This window comes from Hyla sarda, chromosome 4, assembly GCF_029499605.1.
Source record: "Hyla sarda isolate aHylSar1 chromosome 4, aHylSar1.hap1, whole genome shotgun sequence".
Lineage (NCBI taxonomy): Eukaryota > Metazoa > Chordata > Amphibia > Anura > Hylidae > Hyla > Hyla sarda.
In genome coordinates this window covers 322,781,841-322,807,489 of record NC_079192.1, presented here as the reverse complement: position 1 = coordinate 322,807,489, position 25,649 = coordinate 322,781,841, and the positions used below count along the sequence as shown (strand labels likewise).

The following is a 25,649-nucleotide window of genomic DNA, read 5'->3' as shown; positions in this document are numbered from 1 at the left end:
GCAGTGCGGGCATTTGAATGGATGATTAGATCGCTTGCGGCACAACCACAGGGATCCGATCATCCAACATAGCGGCCGGAGGTCCCCTTACCTGCTCCAGCCGTCATCCGGGGGTCTTTTTCTCTGGTTTAACATTGAGCAGACCAGAGAAGTACAAAGTACATCGCTGATAATACTGGTCAGTGCTATGCCTATACATAGCACTGTCCAGTATCTGCAATCTAAGAAGTATTGCTGTAAATAGTCCCGTATGGGGACATAAAAAGTGTAAAAAAAAGTTTTAAAAGAATGTGAAAAAGCCCCTTCCCCCAATAAAAAGTTAAATGGCCCCGTTTTCCCACTTAATTTTAAAAAAACTTAAAAAAAAAAAATGTAAACATATTTTGGTCCATAAACATATTATCCTGTATGGTGAACGGCATAAATGTTTAAAAAAAAGTCCATAATTGCAGCTTTTTTGTCACAGTTCATTCCAAAAAAAGGAATAAAAAGCAATAAAAAAGATACATATACACAAGTGGTACCAATTAATCTAAAGATCATGGCACAAAAAATTAGCCCTCACACAGCCCCATATACCAAAAATAAGAAAATTATAGGTGGTCAAAATAAAAAGATTTTAAACATACTAATTTTGTTTAAAAAAAACCGTTTGTAACCATGGGTATCATTTTAATTGTATTGACCCACAGAAAAAGAATAAAAATGTCAATTTTACTGTAAGGTGTTCAGCGTTAAAATGAAACCTTCCAAAATTTGCTAAATTGCTATTTTCTTTTCTATTTCCCCACATAAATAATATTTTTTTGGATACGCCATACATTTTATGGTAAAATAAATAGTCATTAAAAAAGGACAATTGGTCGCATATGGGTCTGTGGATGGAAATGTAAAAGAGCAATGATTTTTAGAAGGTGAGGAGGAAAATGAAAATACAAAAAATAAAATTGTCCTTAAAGGGTTAAAGGACCATTCAAAAAATATGAGACTGGACAAAGTAGACAATTTTCTAAGGCTGTATTCACATGTGGTGATTTGCCACATTTTTGCCAGTACGGTAAATGCCCCAGTAGCTGATCTATCATTCTATTCACATGTAGCACGTCCTGTTGGTCATGGATTTGTTTTCCCTAAAATAATTGCTTTAAATAAACTGATTGTCTACCTGAAGGAAAACAAAAGCTATGCCAATATCAATTGCTAGTGAGATTTTTCTGTTTCTACTTCATTCATGATATTATCTTATTTTATTTTTTTTAACATATAGGACAAGTCTGGACTCTCTGAATTAGCATTTGCTACATTATGTAAAGTGGTATGAATGTATTTCTATATATTATTTTACTATTTAAATGTATGTAGACAAATAAGGCAAACTTCTCATCACTTTCTTTTATATGTATATGTATATATATATATATATATATATATATATATAATATATATATATATATATATATATATATATATATATATATATATCTTAAACTCAACATATGTGTGAATATACAGCCTGAGAGTAATGCAATCAGGAGATCGACCTGTCTTTGGGATTTCCAGTACATCTCCTGATTGCATTGCTCTTGACCTGTTGAGACTGGCCGGTTGTTTTAAAAAAGAACTTCCTCCAGACCAATGTTATGGTAAAGTATGATTTAACTGTCCGGCAGGCAGATGCAGAAAATTGTTAGTGCAGTGGCAGCAAAAGTGAACAGAGCAGGCGGAGGAGAGAAGATTTATTGCGGGCAGACAGAAAAGTCAGAAGGGGGAGAGAACACGAGTGCAGAGGCAGGGAGAGGGCATGGCAGCGCTGGAGTGCAGGGAGGACAAACATCATTTCACTGCTGGAACATCAGGAGACTTGGAGAGTTGTGTAGCACACAGTACATGTGCCACCCAACTTTCCCAGTCTCCTGAAGAGCTCCTATATGGCAAAGTATGATATTACTATACGGAATGCAGGTGCAAAGATTAGATAGTGTGAGAGCAGTGAGAGGAGATGGGGCGGGTGGGAGAGAGAAAAATTTTTGTGAGTGAGAGAAGAGTCGGGGGGGGGGGCTGGGAGAGAGCATGACATCATTGAAGTGCAGGGAGGGCAAACAGCTTATCACTGCTGGGGTTTTCAGAAGACTGAGAAATCTAGTTGTCCTGCAGTATGCGTGCCACACAGCTTTCCCAGTCTTCTGAAGAGCTGCTTTACCTGACAAATATTCTCATACGCAGACTTTGAAAGCAGGCAGTACACAGGGCTCACAGTACTCCCCTAGTTTTCCCAGTCTCCTGAAGAGATGATCTGTCTAGTGAAGCAGCCATATAAATATCATTGTTTTGTGGGCAATGCAAGGTACTCAGTGAGTATAAGATATTCCTGGGGAAACAAAAACCATATCCTTCTAGTGGAAAAACTATACCATAATGGAGGGATTGCTTTGATCTTTTTTAATAGGGCCCCATCTCTTTCATGTAAAAACTGTGTGTAAACATAATGTATTTAGAAGCTTAATAGGAGGTAATCGGCCTGAAACCAGGAATTAGTTCAAGCGCACGGTGATCCACAGTGCAAGTGGTGCAAATTCCAACAAGAAGAAATAATCCAGTGCTTGTCAGATGTGGATAAAAAGTGGGCAACCACGAAACGCGTCAAGCTGTACATGGTATGTGTATTTTCAGTTTTGCTACTTTTTTTAAATTTGGAATAAACATTTTTATCCACATCTGACAAGCGATGGCCTATCTATTCTTGTTGGAATTAACTAATTCTGCGCCCAATTTTTTACCTAATTTTACACTAGATGCTATGTCGAAAATAAAGATTGAGTATTATATTCTACTTGGGTGTGGACTTGAACTCTTGGTGATGCACATGAGTGACCAGGTAGTAGACGGTAAAGACCACGGTGAAAAAGTGTGACAATTCTTGGGATGTGAATAACTTCAAACTTATTAAAATATTAAAGACAGTCAGGATACAACATGAGAAGTGATGATTGTTAAAAATCTTTTCATTTTCCAGACAGAAAAATTCCTTGAACCCACTTGTTTGCCTCTGCTCCTAGGGGTACGTATGACATTTAACCATTTGTTCTTAATAAATAATTGTGCACTGTTTATGCCATAAACTAATCTTAAATTATACTGTTTTTGGTAAACATTTAGATGTTGTTTTGCAAATAGAAAGGCAGAAATGACAAAGGAATTATTTAAACACAGTGATTGCCTTTTTTTGTACTTTTCAGTTATAAGAAAAATAAAAACATTACTAATAATGGCATACAAGTGTGGAAAATGTATTCTATTATTTTCAATACATAGCAAGATGTATACCTGCACTGCTATACTGCTTAAATCCTTACTGCAATCAGCTCTTAAGATTTGTCACACCTGGACATAGAACCCCTTCGGCCAAGGTTTCAGTAGTGCTTACAGTGTAAGAATGTAACAGTAACATCATTCAAATAGAAAAAAGGAGAAGGAGCACATACCAGGAATTTTTAATGCCGTGTTCACTTTATTACTTCATTCGGGGTAAACGGTGTAGGGAGGAGGGGTGGGTGGACGACTGCTTCGGAGGAACTTCAGGCAACGGTCTATATCATGCTGGTACCTGCTTCATCAGGCCCTACGTCACAGGACTGGAGGGAGTGTTTTAACATCACCGTGGGATACATGGAAGACAATGACGTACAAGTGGATCGGGATCTGGAAGGATACATAAAAAAGGTATACATACAAATACAAAGTGATGATAAAAGCAATACATCTTGTCTGCGAATCTAGTCAGATGCATCACAGTAACATTTATATGAAAACTCCCATTTAAAGGGGTACTCCCGTGGAAAACTTTTTTTTTAAATCAACTGGTGCCAGAAAGTTAAACAGATTTGTAAATTACTTCTATTAAAAAATCTTAATCCTTCCAGTACTTTTTAGGGGCTGTATACTAAAGAGAAATCCAAAAAAGAAATGCATTTCTTCTGATGTCATGACCACAGTGCTCTCTGCTGACCTCTGCTGTCCAGAGTAGGAGAAAACTGTCCAGAGTAGGAGAAAATCCCCATAGCAAACATATGCTGCTCTGGACAGTTCCTAAAATGGACAGCAGAGGTCAGCAGAGAGCACTGTGGTCATGACATCAGAGGAAATTTCTTTTTTGGATTTCTCTTTAATATACAGCCCCTAAAAAGTACTGGAAGGATTAAGATTTTTTAATAGAAGTGATTTACAAATCTGTTTAACTTTCTGGCACCAGTTGATTAAAAAAAAAAAAAAAGTTTTCCACGGGAGTACCCCTTTAATTGTATTCATTAAGGCCCAATGGCCCCGTTGCATTTGTGCAAAGAATCCATCTGGATTCTTGTAGCAGAAACTGTTGATGCATACCTCCGCCATTAGGAGATTGTTCTATTCTCTCAAGAACCATAAATTTAAATTACTCTCAAAATTTGAATTACCCTCATGATCTGTACACATGTGCTGAATAAACCTGGTACAGCCTTTCTTAGTTGTAAAAGAACGTATATGTTCTCTAATCCTGTGGTAAAGAGGTCTTTTTGTTTTTCCTATGTAGTATCTCCAGCATAAACATATGAGGGCATATACAACATAGGCTGTTTTACATGTTGCAAATTGTCAACATTTTACCAAAGTACCTCCCAGGTTCTTTTAATTTTTTCTTGAATTGAATTTGCAGATGGAACAATTTCCGCATGTGAATAAGCCCATAGGTTTTTGTGCAAAAAAAGCCAATCCTTCCTAACACTAACCTGCTTTTTTCTTTTCTTAAGATAATCATGAATGGTTCCATTTTTTTCTATAAATTACAATTGGTTTCCTTTCTGTTATGCTTTTTAAGTCTTCATCACGTTGTAACATAGGCCAGTTTTTAAAAACTACATTTTTAACAAAATTATTTATAGGGGAATTTTAAAATGTGAATACTGTCCTATCAAATTTTTCTCTTTTGTCTGAACAAAGTGGTTCACTTTTCATTTTGGAGGGTTATCTCTTGCATTTCTTGACACTAAAATTTAAATTATAAGCAACACTATTCACTCATCCGGTTACAGAAAACCGATTTAAAAAAAATTCTATCCTTCATTATAATTATAACTCGTCTCACCCTAAACATGTTAAAAATATCATCCCAGTAAGTCAGCTAATTAGACTAAAATGAATAAATACAGATGTTGAAGTTTATCATCAACAAGTACAGGAATTGGGAAATCGTCTAATTAATAGAGGCTATCCATCTGAAATTATGGAAAAAATTCTGAGAAACTTTGTTCAGACAAAAGAGAAAAAAGAAAAATTCACATTTAAAAATTCCCCTATAAATAATATTGTTAAAAACGCAGTTTTTAAAAACTGGCCTATGTAACAACGTGATGAAGACTTAAAAAGCATAACAGAAAGGAAACCAATTGTAAATTATAGAAAAAATGTAACCATTCATGATTATCTTAAGAAAAGAAAAAAAGTAGGTTAGGAAGGATTCTTTTTTTTGCACAAAAACCTATGGGCTTATTCACATGCGTAAATTGTTCCATCTGCGAATTCAATTCAAGAAAAAATGAAAAGAACCTGGGAGGTACTTTGGTAATATTTCGAAAATTTGCAACATGTAAAACAGCCTATGTTGTATATGCCCTCATATGTTTATGCTGGAGATACTACATAGGAAAAACAAAGAGACCTCTTTACCATAGGATTAGAGAACATATACGTTCTTTATTAACTAAGAGAGGCTTTACCAGGTTTATTCAGCACATGTGTACAGATCATGAGGGTAATTCAAAAGCATTTAAATGTATGGTTCTTGAGAGAATAGAACAATCTCCTAATGGGTGGAGGTATGCATCAACAGTTACTGCTATAAAAATCCACAAATGCAACGGGAACATTGGGCCTTAATGAATACAATTAAATTGAAGTTTTCATATAAAAGTTTCTTTGATGCATCTGACTAGATTTGCAGACAAGATGTATTGTTTTTATCATCACTTTTTTATGTATCCTTCCCGATCCACTTGTACGTCACCATCTTCCATGTATCCCACTGTGATGTTAAAACACTCCCTCTAGTCCTGTGACGTAGGGCCTGATGACGCGCGGACCAGCGTGATACGGACCATTGCCCGAAGTTCCTCCAAAGCAATCGTCCACCCTCCCCTCCTCCCTACACCGTTTACCCCGAATGAAGAAATAAAGTGAATACGGCATTCAAAATTCATGGTATGTGCTCCTTCTCCTTTTTTCTATTTGAATGAAGTTACTATTCTATTATTCAGTTTTTTTATAAAGTCCAATTAGATTTTACTGATGGTAAATGCAAATTAGTCTATCATCTGTTAGAAAACAGAAATAAATTGTCTTAAAGGGAACCAATCATCAGATTTTACCCTATATAATGCTTGGCAAAGCGTTATATAGGGTAAAATCTTTATTTTCACCATTCCCGGGGGACGCTCCTGCCCCCAGGGATGGTGAAGATATGAAGTTATAAACTAGTCACGCCGCCGCCGTAGGTAGTCCCCTGGGCGGGGAGCTCTTCTCACCTACTCCCGTTCTTTGGCCGGCAGCGAAGCCCCCTCCGCTTGATTGATGGGCAGCGTCATCGCTCTGCTTTGTCTGTTCAGTAAGCTTAGTCTGTTCAGGGGACTACTTACGGCGACGGTGGTGACTAGTTTATAACTTCATATCTTCACCATCCCTGGAGGCAGGAGCGTCCCCCGGGGATGGTGAGGACAACAAGTTTACCCTATATAACGCTTTACCAAGCATTATATAGGGTAAAATCTGATGATTGGTTCCCTTTAATATGCAGAGCCCCTCCCTATAGAAAATATACAAATATTTACTACTGAAAGTTAATGGAAACGTGTTATCAAAAATGGCCTATGTAAAGTAAGATTTTATGTTAAAAATAATTAGAAGGAATTTTTGGTGATGCTTTTTATGTTTTTATTTTTCCATTTATTCATCTACAGTATATTATAAAATAATCCTAAAATCTTACAGTTTTCAGCCTAAGAATCGCTATTCAGCACTCTTATTATTATTACAGACATGATTACAGTGAAAGGTGACAACAGTATATAGATAAGATGGGATGGTGTTATTCACAATATGTGATGATCGCAGTCAACTCCTTCTGCCTTTCTGCTTATTGACCTCTGCACAGATCACACAGCATGCCTAGAAGTCTGTCCCATAGACAATAGGGTCCCCAACACAATAGAGTTTCCAATGGTAAAACAAAAAGCTCAAAAACAAATTCACTTCTATTGTTACCCCTCTTAGTACCGTATTACAACTTGACAATGTGATCTTGCTAGAACATTCTTTTAGTAAAGTGTTTATTAAATAGCTAAAATTATTTGTCGCATTTAAAAATATTTAGCTGGACACACAAAATGTTCATATCTACAAAGCAATGGGTAAAATGTTTTCTATTATTTGTAGGGGGATGTTCCATTGCTTCTCATTGACTTGGCAACACAGGCATGCCCGGTAAGCAATCCATAAATATGACCATATAGAGATATGTACCTGCACTGTATTTACGTGGCAACTGCTTACAAGTAGGGATCCACTTTACTTTAGTACAATCCAGACCCTAGAAACCTGAAGAAGTACTACAGGTGCCACATGTGTCTGTATAAAAGTTTGATCTGATTATACAGTGAAATTAGGTTACATCTAAAATGTGATATAAAATGTAGTAATGTTTTATTTGTTTTTTACAAGAAGAAATGTTGTTTACCTATAATAAAACTTCCACACAAAGGCAAAAACACCTGAAAAACCGGCCTGACGGAAAACGAAGTAGCAGTTTTTCCGGTGTTTTTATTTTTTATTTTTTTTGGGGGGGAACAAATGAACGCTGGCAAAAACCAAGTTGAAACGTAGCCATAAAGTGTTATTTGTTCAGCACAGTCTTGACACAAATCTCATGCCCCTTAACATACCCCTTGTACCCCCATGCTGATGTCTTTAATAATACATTAAATAGCTAATACATTTTGCTTTTCCTTCAAGTGAGTGTGAATGGTTCCTAAGAATTAACATGTTATTATTGTGATCCCTTCATAGGGAATAAACAAAAAAGTGGCGTATGACGATCTCCTAAGTATTGTGGTAAGATTGTTTTCTTCAATTGTTTGGGTTGTATGTAATATTAAGCAACATATTTAAATGAAGTCATCACCAAATATTATATTCTTCTGGCAACCTTTTTATTATATATATATATTTTTTTTTTTTTTTTGCTTAGAAAAAACATTACTTATAAAATTATTATAACAAATAGTCTTGAAATTCATGACATTTTTACTGACATTTTTTTCACGTTACAAGAAAAATAAGAAAAACAGGCTACAACTATGGCATGCAGCATATAAGTACAAAAACAGATAACTCACCCTATGAACACCACCAAAGTGCCATAAAAAACAGATGCTCTGGAAGTAGTGTTTTGTTATAGTGCACTATAATTTTAAAGGGGCTCTCCAGTGATAGAAAAACAACTAATTTCTTTCAATAACAGTACCACCTCTGCCTGTAATACCGCATACGACCTTAGGACAGGAGTGGTGCTGTTTTTTTGAAGAAATAAGCTCTGTTTTTCTATCACTGGATATCCCCTTTAACACCTTTCCAAACTCATCAATTTGGCAATGGTGTTTTTTACTTTTTCCATCAAATCACTGCCTTCCAAGAGCAATAACTTTATTTTTTTTTCAATATATATATAATATATATTTATTTATTTTTTTGCAGGGAAAGTTGTATTTCTTATCGGCATGTGCAAAACAGAGCAGAAAATCTGCAGCATTTATTGTTAACAACAAAGTGTATGAAATTTTGAAAATCTTATCAACAGACTGTAAAAAAAAATCACACATAGTGATGTGCTGCTTAAAATCTACACAGAAAATCTGCAGCAAAATACACAAGATTTGTTGCAGATTTTCTGCTGCTGACATCTCTGCAAATATGATGCAAATTTTCCGCTTCAAAAAAAATTACAGCATGCCTGCTTTGTGTTGTCTTATCCATAAAGCATTATTTGTAGAATGGGAAAAATGTGATTTCACAGTTGTTTTCTGGGTTCCACTGCATTATAAAACAGGTTTTTATATTTTAATCAATGGAGTTGTGTAAGGGCATATACATAAAATGTCATGTAGAAGTAATATAAAATCTTTCACTAAAAAACATCAGAAAAAAATGCTGTATTTAAAGTCTGCCTTAAAGGGAACATGACATGTTTGAAATGCAGTCCATTCTGCAGACAACATGTTATAGAATGGTAAGAGATAAGCACATAGGCATAGGTGTGTAGGGAAAGATGGAACCTAGCTTAAAGGGTTACTCCGGTGTAAAACTTTTTTTTTTCTGGTGCCAGAAAGTTAAAAAGATTGTAAATTACTTCTATTAAAAAAAAAAAACTTAATCCTTCCAGTACTTATCAGCTGCTGTATGCTCCATAGGAAGTTGATTTGTTCTTTTCAGTCTGACCAAAGTGCTCTATACTGACACCTCTGTCCGTGTCAGGAACTGTCCAGAGTAGGAGCAAATTCCCAGAGCAAAGTCTGCTGCACCAAAAGTTCCCAAAAGTACAGTGGCCTCCATAATTATTCAATGGAAGAAGTTTGGAACAACCAGGACTCCTCCAAGAGCTGGATTCACCAACATACTAAGTAATCGGGGGAGAAGTGACTTGGTAACATAGGTGACCAGGAACCCAATGGCCAATTTAGCTAAGCCCCAAGGTCCTGGATAGAGATAGAAGAAACTCCCAGTGCAGCATCCACAATCTGGGCTTTATTACAGTGTGTCCAGAAAGAAAACTCTCCTCAGGATAAGACACATAAAAGCCCACCTGGAGAAACAAGATTCTCTGGTCTGATAAAAGTAAGATTGAAATGTTTGGCCTTCCAACCACGGGGCCAAAGTATCGTGACATCACGACTCCACCCCTGTGTGACGTAACTCCCCGCCCCCGCTATGCAAGTCTATGGCAGGGGGCGTGACGGCCTTCACGCCCCCTCCCATAGACTTGCAAAGCGGGGCGGGGCATGACATCACACGGGGCAGAGTTGTGACATCACGATACTCCGGCCCTGTGGTCGGCACCCGGCAGTTTGTGAGCTGCCAGCGCGGTGTGCAGCTCAAAGATGTGGGTGCTGAAAGCAAGATTACGGGGGTCCCCAGCGGCGGGACCCCCACGGTCAGACATCTTATCCCCTAACCTTTGGATAGGGGATAAGATATCTTAGGGCCTGAGTACCCCTTTAATTCTAAGCGTCATGGCTGGAGGAAAGCAGGCACTGCCCAACACATTACCATCCATACAGTCAAGCATGGTGTTGGCAGCATCATGCTGTGGGGGTGTTTTTCAGTGTCTGGGTTGGGGGAAAGCAAATGGAGCAAAGTGGAAAGGAAAACACTTGATGTCCATGGCGTCAGGAAGGTTTCTTTGCAGGGGTAACCCTCCGCAATTTCTTTCTTGATTTGTGTTACTACTTACTGCTCCAAGACACTGACAGACTGACTGAGGCGGCTGCACCATTTCATCTCATTGATTTCAATGGAAACTGCGCTGCTCAGTTCACACGTCAGAGGTTTCGTAGCGGCTTTATGCTCCATCAATGAAAATTACAAAACCTTTTAGGTCAGTTCTATACTTATTGGACCCATATTTTTAACTTGAATAGACAATGATAATTACATAACAGTGTTTAAAACTATGCTTTTTTTCTTTAGAAAAGGACTTCTTGTTTACTCACAGATGCGCCATTGGACCTTGATGAGGTAAGTCCTTTTAAATTATTAAAGGTGTACTCAAGGAATCAAAAAACTTTCAAAGACCTCTCCGTGTTTGGGTGGGGTTTTTTCTTTCAAAGACCTCTCCCTGTTTGGGTGGGGTTTTTTCTTTCAAAGACCTCTCCCTGTTTGGGTGTGGTTCTGCTGCGTAGTTCCATTGAAGTGAATGGAGCCAAGTTGTAAAATTATTTGTGGGGGTAAATTAAAAACTAACTTTTTTTTAATATGGTTGCTTTTATACCGTGCTTTTTTATGGTAAAACTGACATGTTCTCCTTATTCTATGGGCCAATATGATTACAATAATACCCATCTTGACATGCTTTCTGTTATTGTAATACTTTTTGTGCCATGACATGCAGTTTTTATGAGCACTACATTTGCGTATATGTGACTTTTTTGATCACTTTTTTTTTCAATTTTTTTTCTGGAAAATCAGCAATATTAGACTTTGGTATTTTTAATGTTTGCGCCATTCACTGTACAGGATCATAAATATTGTTTTAATAGTTTGTTCATTTCCACATGCGGAAATATATGACAGTGGACTATTGCTGCAATCTTTTGATTTCTATTACTGTTCAGTGCTATACAATGGCATTACACGGAGCATCAGGGAGCAGGTGAGTTGACCCCCGACCACCATTTTCACTCATCTCTGCAGATGGTCCAATGTGTGCTACTAAGCCCTGCAATTGCTTAACCCCTTAAGCACTAGGGATTGACCGATATCGAATTTTTAGGGCTGATACCGATACTGTGTGGAGGTTAGGGCCGATAGCCGATAACTTATACCAATATTCTGGTATAAGTTATCGGCTATTTATCCCCCCCCCCCCCCCCCCCCCGGCAACACCGCCGCAGATCATTGATTTAAAGCAGGCGCTTTAAATCAATGAACTGCAGCAGCTTTTGCAGTGGCAGAGAACGCCGCCACCACCCGCTTCTCTCACCCTGCCTGTCACTGTGCACACTGACGGTGACGTCGCGTTGAGGACGTCACTCGTCATTGCGCAGCACAGTGTAACATAGGACGCCGCAGGAGCCAGAAGTAGCGCGGACCCCGGGCCGGGAACAGGTAATTATAAAATCGGGGATGGGGGAGGCAATAGGGCAGCGGCAGTGGCGGTCTCTGGCCGGGGCGGTGCAGTGGGGGTGCGGCACGGTGTAGTGGTGGGGGGTGCGGTGCGGTGGGGGGGGTGTGGGCGGTTTGGGGGGCAGGGCATTATCGGATTATCGGCAAGGTAATTGCCGATAACATCCAAAATCGTGAATATCGGACGATAATCGGTCGATCCCTATTAAGGATGAGCGTTTTTCCATTTTTGCACTTTAGTTTTTTCCTCCTTACCTTTTAAAAATCATAACCCTTTCAATTTTGCACCTACAGACCCATATGATGGCTTGTTTTGTGCGCCACCAATTCTACTTTGTAATGACATCAGTAATTTTACCCAAAAGTCTATGGCGAAACCAAAAAAATAAAAAATATTTGTGGGACAAAATTGAAAAAAAACTAAAACATTTTGTAAGTTTTGAGGGCTTCCACTTCTACGCAGTTTGATTTTGTTTTACTTCTGGAAAAAATCATAACTACATGCACGAAAATGAATATGTTTAAAAATGTCTTCTTCTGACCCCTATAACTTTTTTATTTTTCTGCATACAGGGTGGTTTGAGGGCTCATTTTTTGTGCAGTGATCTGAAGTTTTTATCACTACCATTTTTGTTTTGATCTGACTTTTTGATACCTTTTTATCCATTTTTTTATGGAATAAAAAGTGACCAAAAATACGCTATTTTTGACTTTGGAATTTTTTTATGTCTACGCCATTGACCGTGCAGTTTAATTAATGATATATTTTTATAGTTCGGATATTTACACTGGTGGCAATACCACATATGCTTACATTTTATTTATTTACATAGTTTTTTTTTTTTTTATGTGGAAAAGGGGGGTGATTCAAACTTTTTAGGGAAGGGGTTAAATCGAATTTATTAACTTTTTTTTTTTTTTACACTTTTTTTTCTCTGCGGATGTCCCGATCAGCCTGACTGAGCTGCCGGGAATGTTATTTTTTTACTTTAGACGCGGCGATCAACTTTGATCACCACATCTAAAGAGTTAATTCGGGCATCACCGCGATCGGTGATGTCCAGTATTAGCCATGGGTCCCACATACCATTAGCCGCCGGGACTGACCCGATATGATGCGGGTTCACCACATGAACCCGTGTTATATAGTGGGCGCAGGGCATACAGGTATGCCCTGCATCCTTAAGAGGTTAAGATGCCGTGATCAGCATTGATCACAACATCTAAAGGGTTAATGATTGCATGTTTGCTGATGTCTGCCATAATTGCTGAGGTCCCAGCTGCTGACAGAATCTGGGACCCACTGTACATGTTGTGAGCAGCTAGCTCCTGTACTCACTTCATGTTTATGGCATAAGTCTACGTCCTGGTGTGTATGTACCAGGGCACTATGACATGCATTTATGTCATATTTCCTCTAGGCATTAGACTCTTCAATCATTTAAAGGGTACCTCTAAAGACTGTCCCGGCACAAGGATTTCTGTTAAATCCTAAAATTTCCCAGCAACTTTTGATCCTGTGACTTGCACACTCTGGAGACGCACTCTGGAGACACATTTGCCACACTGCAGTGTGCGAGTCGCAGTATACTCGCACATCGCGGGAGCTCTCTGCCTAGCTCAGAGCAGGGAGAGCGGCCGCATAAATACACTGCGAAAAACTGCGCGTGTGAACGTACCCTAAAGGGGTACTCCGCTGGAAACATCTTATCCCTATCCAAAGGATAGGGGATAAGATTTTAGATTGTGGGGGTCCCGCCACTGGGGACCCCTGCAATCTCCGGCGTGGCACCTCTTTCATTCGGTGCAAGAAGCGAACTATGCTCTGGGTCCGATGACTGGCGATGCAAGCCACCCCGCCCCCTCCATTCACGTCTATGGGAGGAGGCGTGACGGTTATGTGCTAGCCATCACGCCCCCTCCCATAGCATGAATAGAGGGAGCGTGACGTGGCAGGACTTTTTGGGCAGAAAATTTCAGAGAAGAGAATGAATCATAAAAAATGGTATTCTGAGGTGATTTATTGTTTTTGGCTTTAAAATTTGGCGTACATAAGTAAAAAACAAAGCAAAAAAAATTACTAAAAGATAACTTATTAAAGACAACCTTTATCAATCTCCCCCTATGTCACATTGGAAATGCAGGATGCCTATTAGTCCAATTGATTGGGGATAATCTGCGTCAATGATAGCAAATTAAAAAGAGGTAAATATATGGCAGGAATACAAGGATACTCGTAGCAAATAGAATTCACACCACTCAGGAGCTTTAAGTACTTGAGAAAGGAGGCGTGTTCTCTGGAACGTCGTAAGTGTTCGACACAAGCTCAGCCAATGTTTCCTTCATGAGAGGAAGGAACTGTGGCTGCAGGAGGCCAGGGAATGGGCTAAAATAATCTGGCATCGAAGAGTGTCAAGCGCGTCTAGATGGTGCACCTTGGGTGAATTTGTTTGTTTTCAACACTTTTTGATACTATTTAGACTTTGTTGTTTATGAATGAAGTTTCTCTAAAGCATACTTTTTGAAAAAGAGAAGCTCCTGTGTGGTGTGAATTCTATTTGCTACTGTGTGGAGAAAAAGCCTCCATATGACCTGCATCACAGAACCCAGGTGTGAATAGGTTCCTAGCTTGTTTGAATAGGAATACAAGGATATCCTCAGAAATTCTGACACATATATACTAACATATAACGACATGAAAAACCCTGCCCCTGGCAGCTGCACTAGATTTATTAAAATGCGCACACCTATAAATAAACAGTTAAATAAAAAAAAAATGCGCACACCTCTCAAATCTGTGGCTACTTGTGTGGCAGCCTTAGATATCCACACCAGCTATATGCATAGATTTCTACTATAATGTACGCCAGCTACAGGCATAAATCATAGTAATACAGTGGCCCTGTCCCTTTGCCGCAAAGCCCATCCACTTTTTTCAAAAGCAGGGGGCATTATGTAAAGGGGCCTAAAAAAAATCACACATTTTTTTCACAAAAATTCCACCTCACACCGGAACATTGAGTTCAGCAAAATTCCACCTCACACCGGAACATTGAGTGTGCGGGCTTGTGTGTTCAGGCCCACCCCCTCATGACGTCACGGCCTGCCCCATCAATGAAAGTCTATGGGAAGGGGGCACAATGGGTGTCACGCCCCCTCCCATAAACTTGCATTGAGGGGGACGGGACGTGACGTCACATGACGGGGCGTGACATAACGAGGGGGCGGGTCTTCCAAACGCTGATGAGTGGAGTAACCCTTTAAGCCAAGAAGCATCATTCATCATTTGATAACTTCTCCACACAGTTTTTGTTTTTGTCAATTTTATCACCTTTATCAATATATACATTTTATGAAGATCAAATAATGATCTGCTCAACATTTTAAAAAATGTTCAAAAATTTTTTTCTACCTGACTGTATTTAAATATTGGCAAATATAAATTTTTGTATAGCTTCAAACTCTCTAATCGTGTCCCATGTATTCACTTGTCTATTCATATTGCTTATGGGTGTTTATAATCCTGTGAGGAAGAAAAAAGGACTAGAAATAAGCATCACTAATCTTTAAACTTTCTTTTATAGCTGGTAAAGGATATAAGTCAGAAGAATGACGTTGGAGACTTGATCTTCAGTGGGGTATGTGCTGTTCCACTTCCACATATATTTCATTGTTTATTTATTTCTCATTGTTTATATATCCTTTTAATTTTTGACTCAAAAACTGCAATGTCAGTATTCCATTAAATGTAATGTGTGAAGCTAGCTTTATACTCTTTCTTACCACTTCTGGATTCGGCTGAAAATATTACATCAAAAACTACAGTGGGGTTTAGGGGTTTTCTTCTTAAGGGAAAAAAAACTGTGTGGAACAACCCAAGTGAAATCCGGCAGAAAATTGTTTTTATTTTTGCTTTTTAGCAATCCTAATGTGTTCAATGGAATTTTGCTGCACTGTGCACGTAGCGGAAAGATCTGCTGTGCAAATTCCGATTTTGGCCTCTGCAGAAAAAATTTAAATGTGCCAAAAAGCATTGCCACTTATGGAAATGTTCTGTCAGCGCCTGGTGTCTTGCAGAATGTCCACCCAGAAATTTTCTGTGCAGAGATTCAGCATTGTGAACATACCCTAAGGCTACTGTTCCACACAGACGTTTTTTGGGAAACTGACCCTGCAGTTTTTGATCCAAAGTCAGAAATAGATTTAAAAACAATGAGACATATAATGGTTATAGTAGTTATGCATCAGTACTAGTGTATTCAATGGTAATAGTCCCCTTTCTAGTGCCCTACACAGAAATTATGCCTCCTTACTGTTACTGCCCACTTTTGTTGTCCTACATTGTATTAGTGCGCCCTGTGTGTACCCCTCCACTCAGTAATGAAACACCTCTAATTTCTCCCACAATAATAGTGTACCCACACAGTAAAAGTGTTGGTGCCTAGTATTAATGCCAACTGCCCTCAACACATACTTGTGCCATCAATTAAGTAATAGAGCCCCTTTGTTTCCTCACTTAGTAATATTGTCCCCACCGGTGACCATGGTACATGGTGACCCTCAGTGCCTTCACTTACCAATAATGCTCCTTAGTGCCCCCCAGTCAGTATTAATGTGCAAATAGCCTTGGGAATATTACACACACACACTTCTGTGGTAGCCCAGTACAGGAGGTGTTACCCTGTACCCTTGCTTTCCTGTCCGGCAGCCTCCCTTCAGTGTCCCCTGGGCCCCTTGTACTTGTCCCCCCCACCCCCCTTTATATATGTTTTGCTATGTATTATAATATATAATGTATGTTTGCTTTAAGAAATGTACCATATGATTGTCACCCAGGAGGTACCAGTGACCAGGTGATCCCAGGGGTGACCTATGGGCTCCCTGCTAGTCTCCCCCATATAAGCCCTGGGTGGAGCTAGCTCTCACTGTTTCCTTACAAGTATTTGCTGAGGTCAAGCCAAGTCCTAGAGAGTGTTCAGTCATTGGAGGCCTCAAGTCAAATCTGCAGCCACAGTCAATTGCAAGTAAGCTACAGTCACAGCTTTGTCAGTCATCCATCAAGTCAGTCCCCGTCAGCAACTGTCAAGTCAGCGTGGCCTGAATTAAATTGTCCAGTCCCACTACAAGTCCATGCAAGCCATTAAGGTCTCTGAGTCACTGGTCACCTCCGTGGGCCCTGGCTGAACTGTATAGACTTTTTCCACCTGTCTAACCTCAGTAAAGCTACCGTTGTCCGCAACTTGGCATCGGAGTCATTATTGCCCCCGTGCCTAGCCCAGGATCCAGCGGTATACATATTTTTGTAGCAGTTTTTCATTATTTAACTTTTTTTTGTCTTATCCAAAAGTGGAAAGTAAAAAGAGAAACACAGTTTTATTTATTATAAAACAAAGTTTAGATTTTTGAGCCAAAGCCACAAATGGATTCAAAATTAAGGGAACTCATCCTTCCTGCTAGATCCACTATATACTGATCTGCCCTGATCCCCTGCCACTGCTGCTCCATTGGCACCCAGTCCTGAGTCCACTCTATGTCTATTTTGGCAAAAAAAACTGAAACTAAACATATTGCTTAGGCTATGATCACACGTCGAAATTCCGATGCAGCCAAGTCCCATTGTATTCAATGGGATTTTGCTGTGCTGTGCACACAGCAGGATTTCCGCACCAGAAACATCCAAGTTCCGTGGGGGAGATGTTCCAATGTTGTTGTTGGTAGACGTTTTTTGAAGATCATTTTGGTTGGTCTAAATTTGGTGCAATTTCTCCAAATTTATCAAACTTGTGCAAGTCCCATGATAAATTTCATGCACTGGTCTAAATCTCCACACAGTTCTATTTGTAGACCTGTTCTACACCTCACAGGAAAAGTGGGGTATCCTGGATGCTGGGCTTTTGTTCTATTGTTTTTCAGGATTCCACTGAAGTTTTTTTTGTCCACCAGCAAAAACGCCTGAAACGGTCCCAGCTTATCCTGCATTTTGGTAATTTTTCTTGGGGGAGATTTATCAAAAACTGTACAGAGGAAGTGTTTTTTCTTGAATTTTGCTGGTGTGCGGAAACAAACATTTTTGTACCCTGTGTGCATTTTTTTTACTGCCTTCAGGTACTACTCCATGGGTCGGATGCAGAACGCCCGCCCCATGGAGTGTAAGGAGGTAAGGAGTGATGTATAGCATATACATATACAGGGTGCAGAGCATCAATACTTACCTCCGCCCACTGTATAGTATACAGGGGGAATAATGTATCCATGTATACTATACAGGAGCCCAGCAGGGAAAGAGTTAACCCACACAGCTGCTGAGCAGTTCTGAGTTAAATCTTTGTGCACTCTCCTGTATATACAGCCATCTATAGATGACTGTATATACAGGATACAGTAGGCAGACATGAACAATAGGAGGCTCCCTGTTACACCCTGCAGTATGGGCACACTCCCCAGGTGAGATCGCAAAATGATGTCCTAACCTTTTTTTTTCTCATTTCAGATACGTGAATGGGGAGGACTACGTCAGATTCAGTGTATTGCGATGATGACCAGCTTTTTTTTTAATGTCAATAAAAGTTTTATTGAGGGCTGTGTGGGGAGTGTTTTTTTTAAATACATTTTTTTTCAATGCGTCATGTTTTTTTATTGATTTTTTCAGGCTTAGTAGTGGAAGCTGTCTTGCAGACGGAATCTATTACTAAGCTGGGCTTAGCGTTAGCCACAAAAACAGCTAGCGCTAACCCCCAATTATTACCCCGTTACCCACTGCCACAGGGTTACCGGGAAGAGCCAGTACCAACAGGCCTGGAGTGTCAAAAATAGCGCTCCTGGGCCTAGGTGGTACCAGGCTGGGGTTATTTAGGTTGGGAAGAGCCAGTAACAATGGTCCTCGCCCACCCTGGTAACGTCAGGCTGTTGCTGATTGATTGGTATCTGACTGACACTGAAAATATGGGAAACCACACACTTTTTTTTATTACAAAAAAAACAACACATAGGGTTCCCCATATTTTCAGTGTCAGTCAGACACCAATCAATCAGCAACAGCCTGACGTTACCAGGATGGGCGAGGACCATTGTTACTGACCCTTCCCAGCCTAAATAACCCCAGCCTGTTACCGCCTAGGCCAAGGAGCGCTATTTTTGACGCTCCGGGCCTGTTGGTACCGGTTCTTCCCGACACCCCTGTGGCGGTGAGTACCGGGGTAATAATTGGGGGTTAGCGCTAGCTGTTTTTGGGGCTAACGCTAAGCCCAGCTTAGTAATAGATGCCTTCTACAAGACGGCTTCCACTGCTAAGCCTGAAATTTCAATTATAAAAAACACAATACATTAAATAAAAAATGTATTTAAAAAAACACTCCCCCACAGCCCTCGTTAACCCCTTTATTGACGCTGGTCATCGTCACAGTCCACCGAATCTCAGGAAGTCCTCCGCATTCACATATCTGAAATGACAAGAAAATAAAAACACGAAAAATGGGTTAGTACATTTTTGGCGCTCTCCCCTGGAGAGAGCGCACATAATGCAGTGCGTTCCTAAAGAGGGAGTTTCCAATTGTTGCTAAACTACAACTCCCATCATGGGGGCTGTAGGTAAACAACAGCTGGAGTCTCCCTGTTTGGGAACACACTGCCAAAAAGGCTATGTTCCCATTATGCAAAACGCATAATGAGAACAGAGCCATACTTACCACCCTGGCTTCAGGCCTGGACTGTGAAGCTCCACCCCCTAATGATGTCATCACTAGGGGGCGGAGCGGAGAAGTTGCAAGGGGTCTAAAGAGTGAGACCCCTGAGATCTGTCAGTCTGCCCTTGGACTACTATTCCCATCATGGGACATTTTGTGTCCCAAAATGGGAGTAGTTGTAGTACAGCAGTGCTGAGGGATGGCTCTTGCACATCCCCCAGCTGTGAAACTGTATTGTGACTGTTAGGACTACTACTCCCATCATGGACAGACTCTGTCCATGATGGGAGTTGTAATCCTTGGGCTGAAGGACAGATCGCAGCAGGTCATTCTCCAGAGACCCGCTGCGATCTGTATTTATTAACTTAAAAAGCCGGCGGCAACACTGCGCTCCCCGCCGCCTCCTGTATACAGATGTCACGATTCATAATCCCCGCCGCCAGGAGACCGGAGCTCTGATTGGTGGAAAGCTATTCACCACTATACACCAATCAGAGCTCCTGTCTTCTGGTGGGGATTATGAATTGTGACAATTCTATACAGGGGAACGAGTGGAGCTGCTTCTGCAGTATATAATTGTTATGTGTATTATGTCTCTTTCCCCACCACAGACTAATAGTGACCCCCTGTAAAGTGATTGACACACAGGTCCCCAGCGCAAGTGTCCGGCCTCACTGACCTTTATATGTTATAAATCTTCATGATACACACTGCCCGTCCTCCTCTTCATTCTTCTGATACCGGAGACGCGCGGCTTTCACTATAGTCAGAGCGCCCACTGCCGTTGTTTAGCCCCAGCCCTGTGCAATGTGGAGGCAGGGAGGGAGTGCTCTGTCTATGGACTATGATGCAGAAGCCGCCCGTCTCGGGCATCAGAAGAATGAAGAGGAGGATGGGCAGTGTGTATCATGAAGAGTTACAACATGTAAAGGTCAGTGAGGCCTGACACTTGCGCTGGGGACCTGTCAATCACACAGCGGTCCCAGCGCTCACTATAGAAGGGGTCAGTATTAGTCTGGGGGGGGGGGGGGGTACAGTACACATAACTATTATATACTGTAGAAGCGGCTCCACTCGCTCCCCTGTATAGACCTGTCACAATTCATAATCCCCGCCAGAAGACAGGAGATCTGATTGGTGTATAGTGGGGAATAGCTTTCCACCAATCAGAGCTCCTGTCTCCCGGCGGCGGGGATTATGGATGGTGATATCTGCATACGGGAGCCGGCGGCAGCGCAGTGGAGCCGCCGGCTTTTTAAGTTAATAAATGCAGATTGCAGCGGGTCTCTGGAGAATGACCTGCTGCGATCTGTCCTTCAGCCCAAGGACTAGAACTCACATCATGAACAGAGTCTGTCCATGATGGGAGTAGTACTCCTAACAGTCACAATAGAGTCCCCCAGACAGGGGATGTGCGTCTCTCAGCGCTGCGGTATTACAACTACTCCCATTATGGGACAGATTCTGTCCCCTGATGGGAGTAGTTGTAGTACTGCAGTGCTGAGAGATGGCTCCTGCATCCCCCACCTGCATCTTCCACAAGTCCTTGCTAGCACTCTTAGGTTAGACTACTTATCTTGCAAAAAAAAAGTGCAATTGCGCAAAAAAAAGCTACTTTTTTTTGTGCAATTGATACATACTAGTCCACTGGATTAGGTGGTGTACGGTAGACCAAACTGATGACAACTTTAGAAAACTGTCCACCAAAAAAAACGCAGCTCTATGCAAAAAAAAGCGCAATTGCGCAAAATTTGTAGACATGAAAAATGGTCTAAATGCAATGATACATCTCCCCCCATGTCCGCAGAAAGAATGAACTTGTATATTGTTTCTGCAGACTCCGCGCAAAATGTATTGCCGTCTATGAGACGGTGCCTTCCCATGCGGTTCGCAGTCTGTAGAATGTCTGCACAGAGTTTATCTGTGCAGACATTCTGATGTGTGATCATAGCCTTATAGAGGCAAACAGATAATAAGCTGAGGGTTTGTATCGACCATTTCTAAGGGCTTTTCCCCACATACCCAGTTATCTAGCAAAGCTTTCCTCCAGATTTCTAGAAAATGTTAAAAAATTATATACTGTAGGATCAATCCCATGGTTTTCAATGAAGTAATTCCTGGAATCTGGCATTTCAGTTGTACTAACTCCCCAGACTGGTCCATATGCAGGATTGAAGAACATGGCGTACAACGTTTTTCTATCCAGCTATGAACTTTGACAATAGCATGAAAATATGGGTTAAAAAAAACAGGCAATAAAAATCTTCTTTGCACCTGTGATGTTTTAGGATAACTTGTGCTGTGTGTGTACATGAGACACAGCACTATTTTTGGCCATTATATAAATTCTATATGGTATTTTTAATCAGATTCCTGCTTTGCAGGCTTAATCTATAATTTGCAGTTCTTCCAGCCTAATCTGCCATACTCATATAGAAGAGGGAGGGAGAGGGGGAGGGGGAGAGGAAGAGAGGTGCATTTTTGTCTAATAAGACAAATTATATACGCTTATACTATTCTACTATAAAGTTGGAAAATGAGCAATGCCTACTTAGGGGTTCTCGGGTGGAAAAAAAAATTCTAATCAACTGGCGCCAGAAAGTTAAACAGATTTGTAAATTATTTCTATTTAAAAATCTTAATCCTTTCAGTACTTATCAGCTGCTCTGTGCTTCAGTGGAAGTTGTATAGTTTTTTCTTCTGTCTGAGCACACTGCTCTCTGCTGTCACCTCTGTCCGTGTCAGGAACTGTCCAGAGTAGGAGAGGTTTACTATGGATATTTGTTCCTGCTCTGTACAGTTCCTTACATGGACAGAGGTGTCAGCAGAGAGCATAGTGGTCAGACAGAAAAGAACAACTCAACTCCAACTGGAGGATACAGAAGCTGACAAGTACTGGAAGGATTAAGATTTTTTTAATAGAAATAATTTACAAATCTGTTTAACCTTTTGACACCAGTTGATTTTAAAACGTTTGTTATCCACCGGAGTACCCCTTTAAATCTTGTTACTATCTTGTTGTTCAGTTTTTTTTTTTTCATTATCTTCAGCAACATCTTTATTGCAGTATTATTGTTATAATTCTTAATTTACATAGCCCAAACAGATTCTGCAGTGCTGTACACTTAAATTGGTTCCTATCTCTATTGGGGCTCATGATCTAAATTCACCTATTAGTATGTTAAGGAATGTGGCAGGAAACCACCGGAGTACCTGGAGGAAACGCATACAAACATGGGGAGAACCTACAAACTCCTGGTGGGATTTGAACCCTAACTGTTTTGAGAAATTCTCTGACTTGATGCTTGTTATTTTAATTCCTTCTGTTTCTGCAGAGTGCCGAACCAATCGGTGACCTAATAGTAAACGTGTTGTGCGTTGCTGTAAGTGTTTTGAGTACTTTATGTGATACTGTGTGTGATACTGTATGTGTCTCAGATCTGTAATACAGTTTTCTCTGATTTAGGCGAAGATTTTACTTCCAGACTTATGTAAGTAATTCCTGGATACTTGAAAATTATTATTTTTTACTGTAAACATGTAAAGTAAGTACAATACATAAAAAGAACTGGGGGCACACTGAACTTGATTTGCAGTACAGTATTTACTCCTGGGTTTTAGTGCAGGGTGGCACTCATAATCTCCTTGATGTATATGTGAATTACGTACCACTTAAAGGGGTACTCCGGTGGAAATTATTTTCTTTTTTAATCAACTGGTGCCAGAAAGTTAAACAGATTTGTAAATTACTTCTATTCAAAAATCTTAATCCTTACAGTAGTTATTAGCTGCTGAATACTACAGAGGACATTATTTTCTTTTTAGAACACAGAGCTCTCTGCTGACATCATGACCACAGTGCTCTCTGCTGACATCTCTGTCCATTTTAGGAGCTGTCCAGAGCAGCATGTGTATTCTATGGGGATTTTCTCCTATTCTGTACAGTTCTTAAAATAGACAGAGGTGTCAGCAAAGAGCACTGTGCTCGTGATGTCAGCAGACAGCACTGTGTTCCAAAAATAAATGAATTTCCTCTGTAGTATTCAGTAGCTAATAAGTACTGTAAGGATTAAGATTTTTTAATAGAAGTAATTGACAAAATCTGTTTAACTTTCTGGCACCAGTTGATTAAAAAAAAAAAAAAAAAGTTTTCCACTGGAGTACCCCTTTAAGGCATATGTTGGTAAAATAGCCAGAGTTCTGAATCATTACAAAGTCCATTTGTCACTCTAGCAGGCCTGCATGGTTTGTTACACAAATGGATTGACTTCAATGGCAGCACAATGGCAGGTCACCATCTGAAGACCAATGTGGGAAATTGGCATTGTAAAAAGAAGCAAAGCTTTTTGAAAGGGTTGGAAACATTTTCAAAGGGCACAATCTTCCTGGAGATCTGTTGGTGCAAGCAGTAGACAGCCTAGTGTCATTCAAAGGCAGGGGGCAGGTACAAGCTGGCCAGGGGACATTGAATAGGATTAAATAGACCTAGGTTAAACCTGGGCTCATCCTGCAATGGGAAATGCCCTCTGTACACATTAGGCCCATTTACATATTTAGAAAAACATGAATCTCGTGACTGAAAATGGATGTTTTTTATTTAATTTTTTAAGTCCAGGCCAAAAAATAAATAAAATATGCATACCTTCTGCTCTTCACCGCTGGCTCCGATAACATTGCTCCCAGCCTCCAATGCTTTCCTCTTCCAGGTGCTTGGGCCCAATACATCAACTGCTGCTCAGGCAATCACTGACTAGTCTGTGTCTTGTCTCAGTACTCATTTTCGGGTCCCAGAACAAGAAAGAACAGTGAGGATCAGTGGCGTTGCTAGGGTTGGTGTCACTCGGTGCGGTAGAAAATGGTGTCACCTCATACCTTCCTTCCCCACCCCCCTCTCAGTAAATTTTTAGCCTGTTGTGACAGACACCACTGTTGTAGCGCATTGTGAGAAATTCCAGTATAATAATCAGATATACCAGTTGCCACAGAATAGGAAAGTGTTAAAGAAGTTTTCACCATTTAAATATACAGCTCCCAGAATTACTTAAAGGGGTACTCCACTGGAAAACATTAACTTTTATATCAACTGGTGCCAGAAAGTTAAACAGATTTTTAAATTACTTCTATTTAAAATCTTAATCCTTACAGTACTTATAAGCTGTTGTATTCTCCACAGGAAGTTGTGTAGCTCTTTCTAGTCTGTCCATAGTGCTCTGTCTGTCCATGGTAGGAACTGTCCAGAGCAGGATAGGTTTGCAATGGGGATTTGCTTCTACTATGGACAGTTCTTGACATGGACAGAGGTGTCAGCACAGAGCACTGTGGTCAGACAGAAAATAAATTAAAAAAGAAAAGAACTTCCTGTGAATCACTTATACAGCAGCTAATAAGTACTGGAAGGATTAAGATTTTTAAGTAGAAGTAATTTATAAATCTGTTTAACTTTGTAGCACCAGTTGATTAAAAAAAAATGTTTTCCAGTAGAGTACCCCTTTATGCAGTGGTAAGGTTATGCTGGGAGTTGTAGTTTCACTCATCATAACTGTAGAACTGACAAGTGACTCCAGCTCTGATAGGACATAGTGAGGAGAATGTGCAATGATATCAGTGACTACAGGTGACGTCTTCTCTATAGTGATGAGAATACACAATGATATCAGTGATTACAGGTGACGTCTTCTCTATAGTGAGTAGAATACACAATGATATCAGTGATTACAGGTGACGTCTTCTCTATAGTCTTCCCTTATCTAATTCAAATGGTACATACCGCCAGGACTTGTTCCAGCTAAAACTTCTCTCTGCAGAATGTGACGCCCAGACGTCTCCTCACTGTCAGCGGATTCTCATCCTCTATATGAAAACAAGTATTATTATAAACCTGCCAGACACTGTATCCTCTAAATATAATACTACTATACACTATACTCTGATTATAAACCTTCCATACACCATACCCACTGAATATAATCTTACCACACCCTGTACATTCTGAATATAATACCAACACATACTCTACACTCTGAATATAAATCTGCCACATACTGT

General features: G+C 40.1%; 1 protein-coding gene across 5 annotated transcripts in view; it reads left to right on the top strand.

Moving 5' to 3' along the window:
• Window positions 1-25,649, top strand: part of LOC130369567 (ranaspumin-like) — a 120,696-nt gene that overhangs the window by 72,912 nt on the left and 22,135 nt on the right. For all 5 annotated transcript variants that reach the window (XM_056574967.1, XM_056574966.1, XM_056574968.1 and 2 more), the window contains exons 7-14: window positions 1,268-1,315; window positions 3,014-3,058; window positions 7,462-7,509; window positions 8,092-8,136; window positions 10,768-10,815; window positions 15,507-15,560; window positions 22,940-22,987; window positions 23,071-23,095. In XM_056574967.1, coding sequence (XP_056430942.1) covers window positions 1,268-1,315; window positions 3,014-3,058; window positions 7,462-7,509; window positions 8,092-8,136; window positions 10,768-10,815; window positions 15,507-15,560; window positions 22,940-22,987; window positions 23,071-23,095 — 361 coding nt within the window. The remainder of the gene's footprint in view (window positions 1-1,267; window positions 1,316-3,013; window positions 3,059-7,461; window positions 7,510-8,091; window positions 8,137-10,767; window positions 10,816-15,506; window positions 15,561-22,939; window positions 22,988-23,070; window positions 23,096-25,649) is intronic.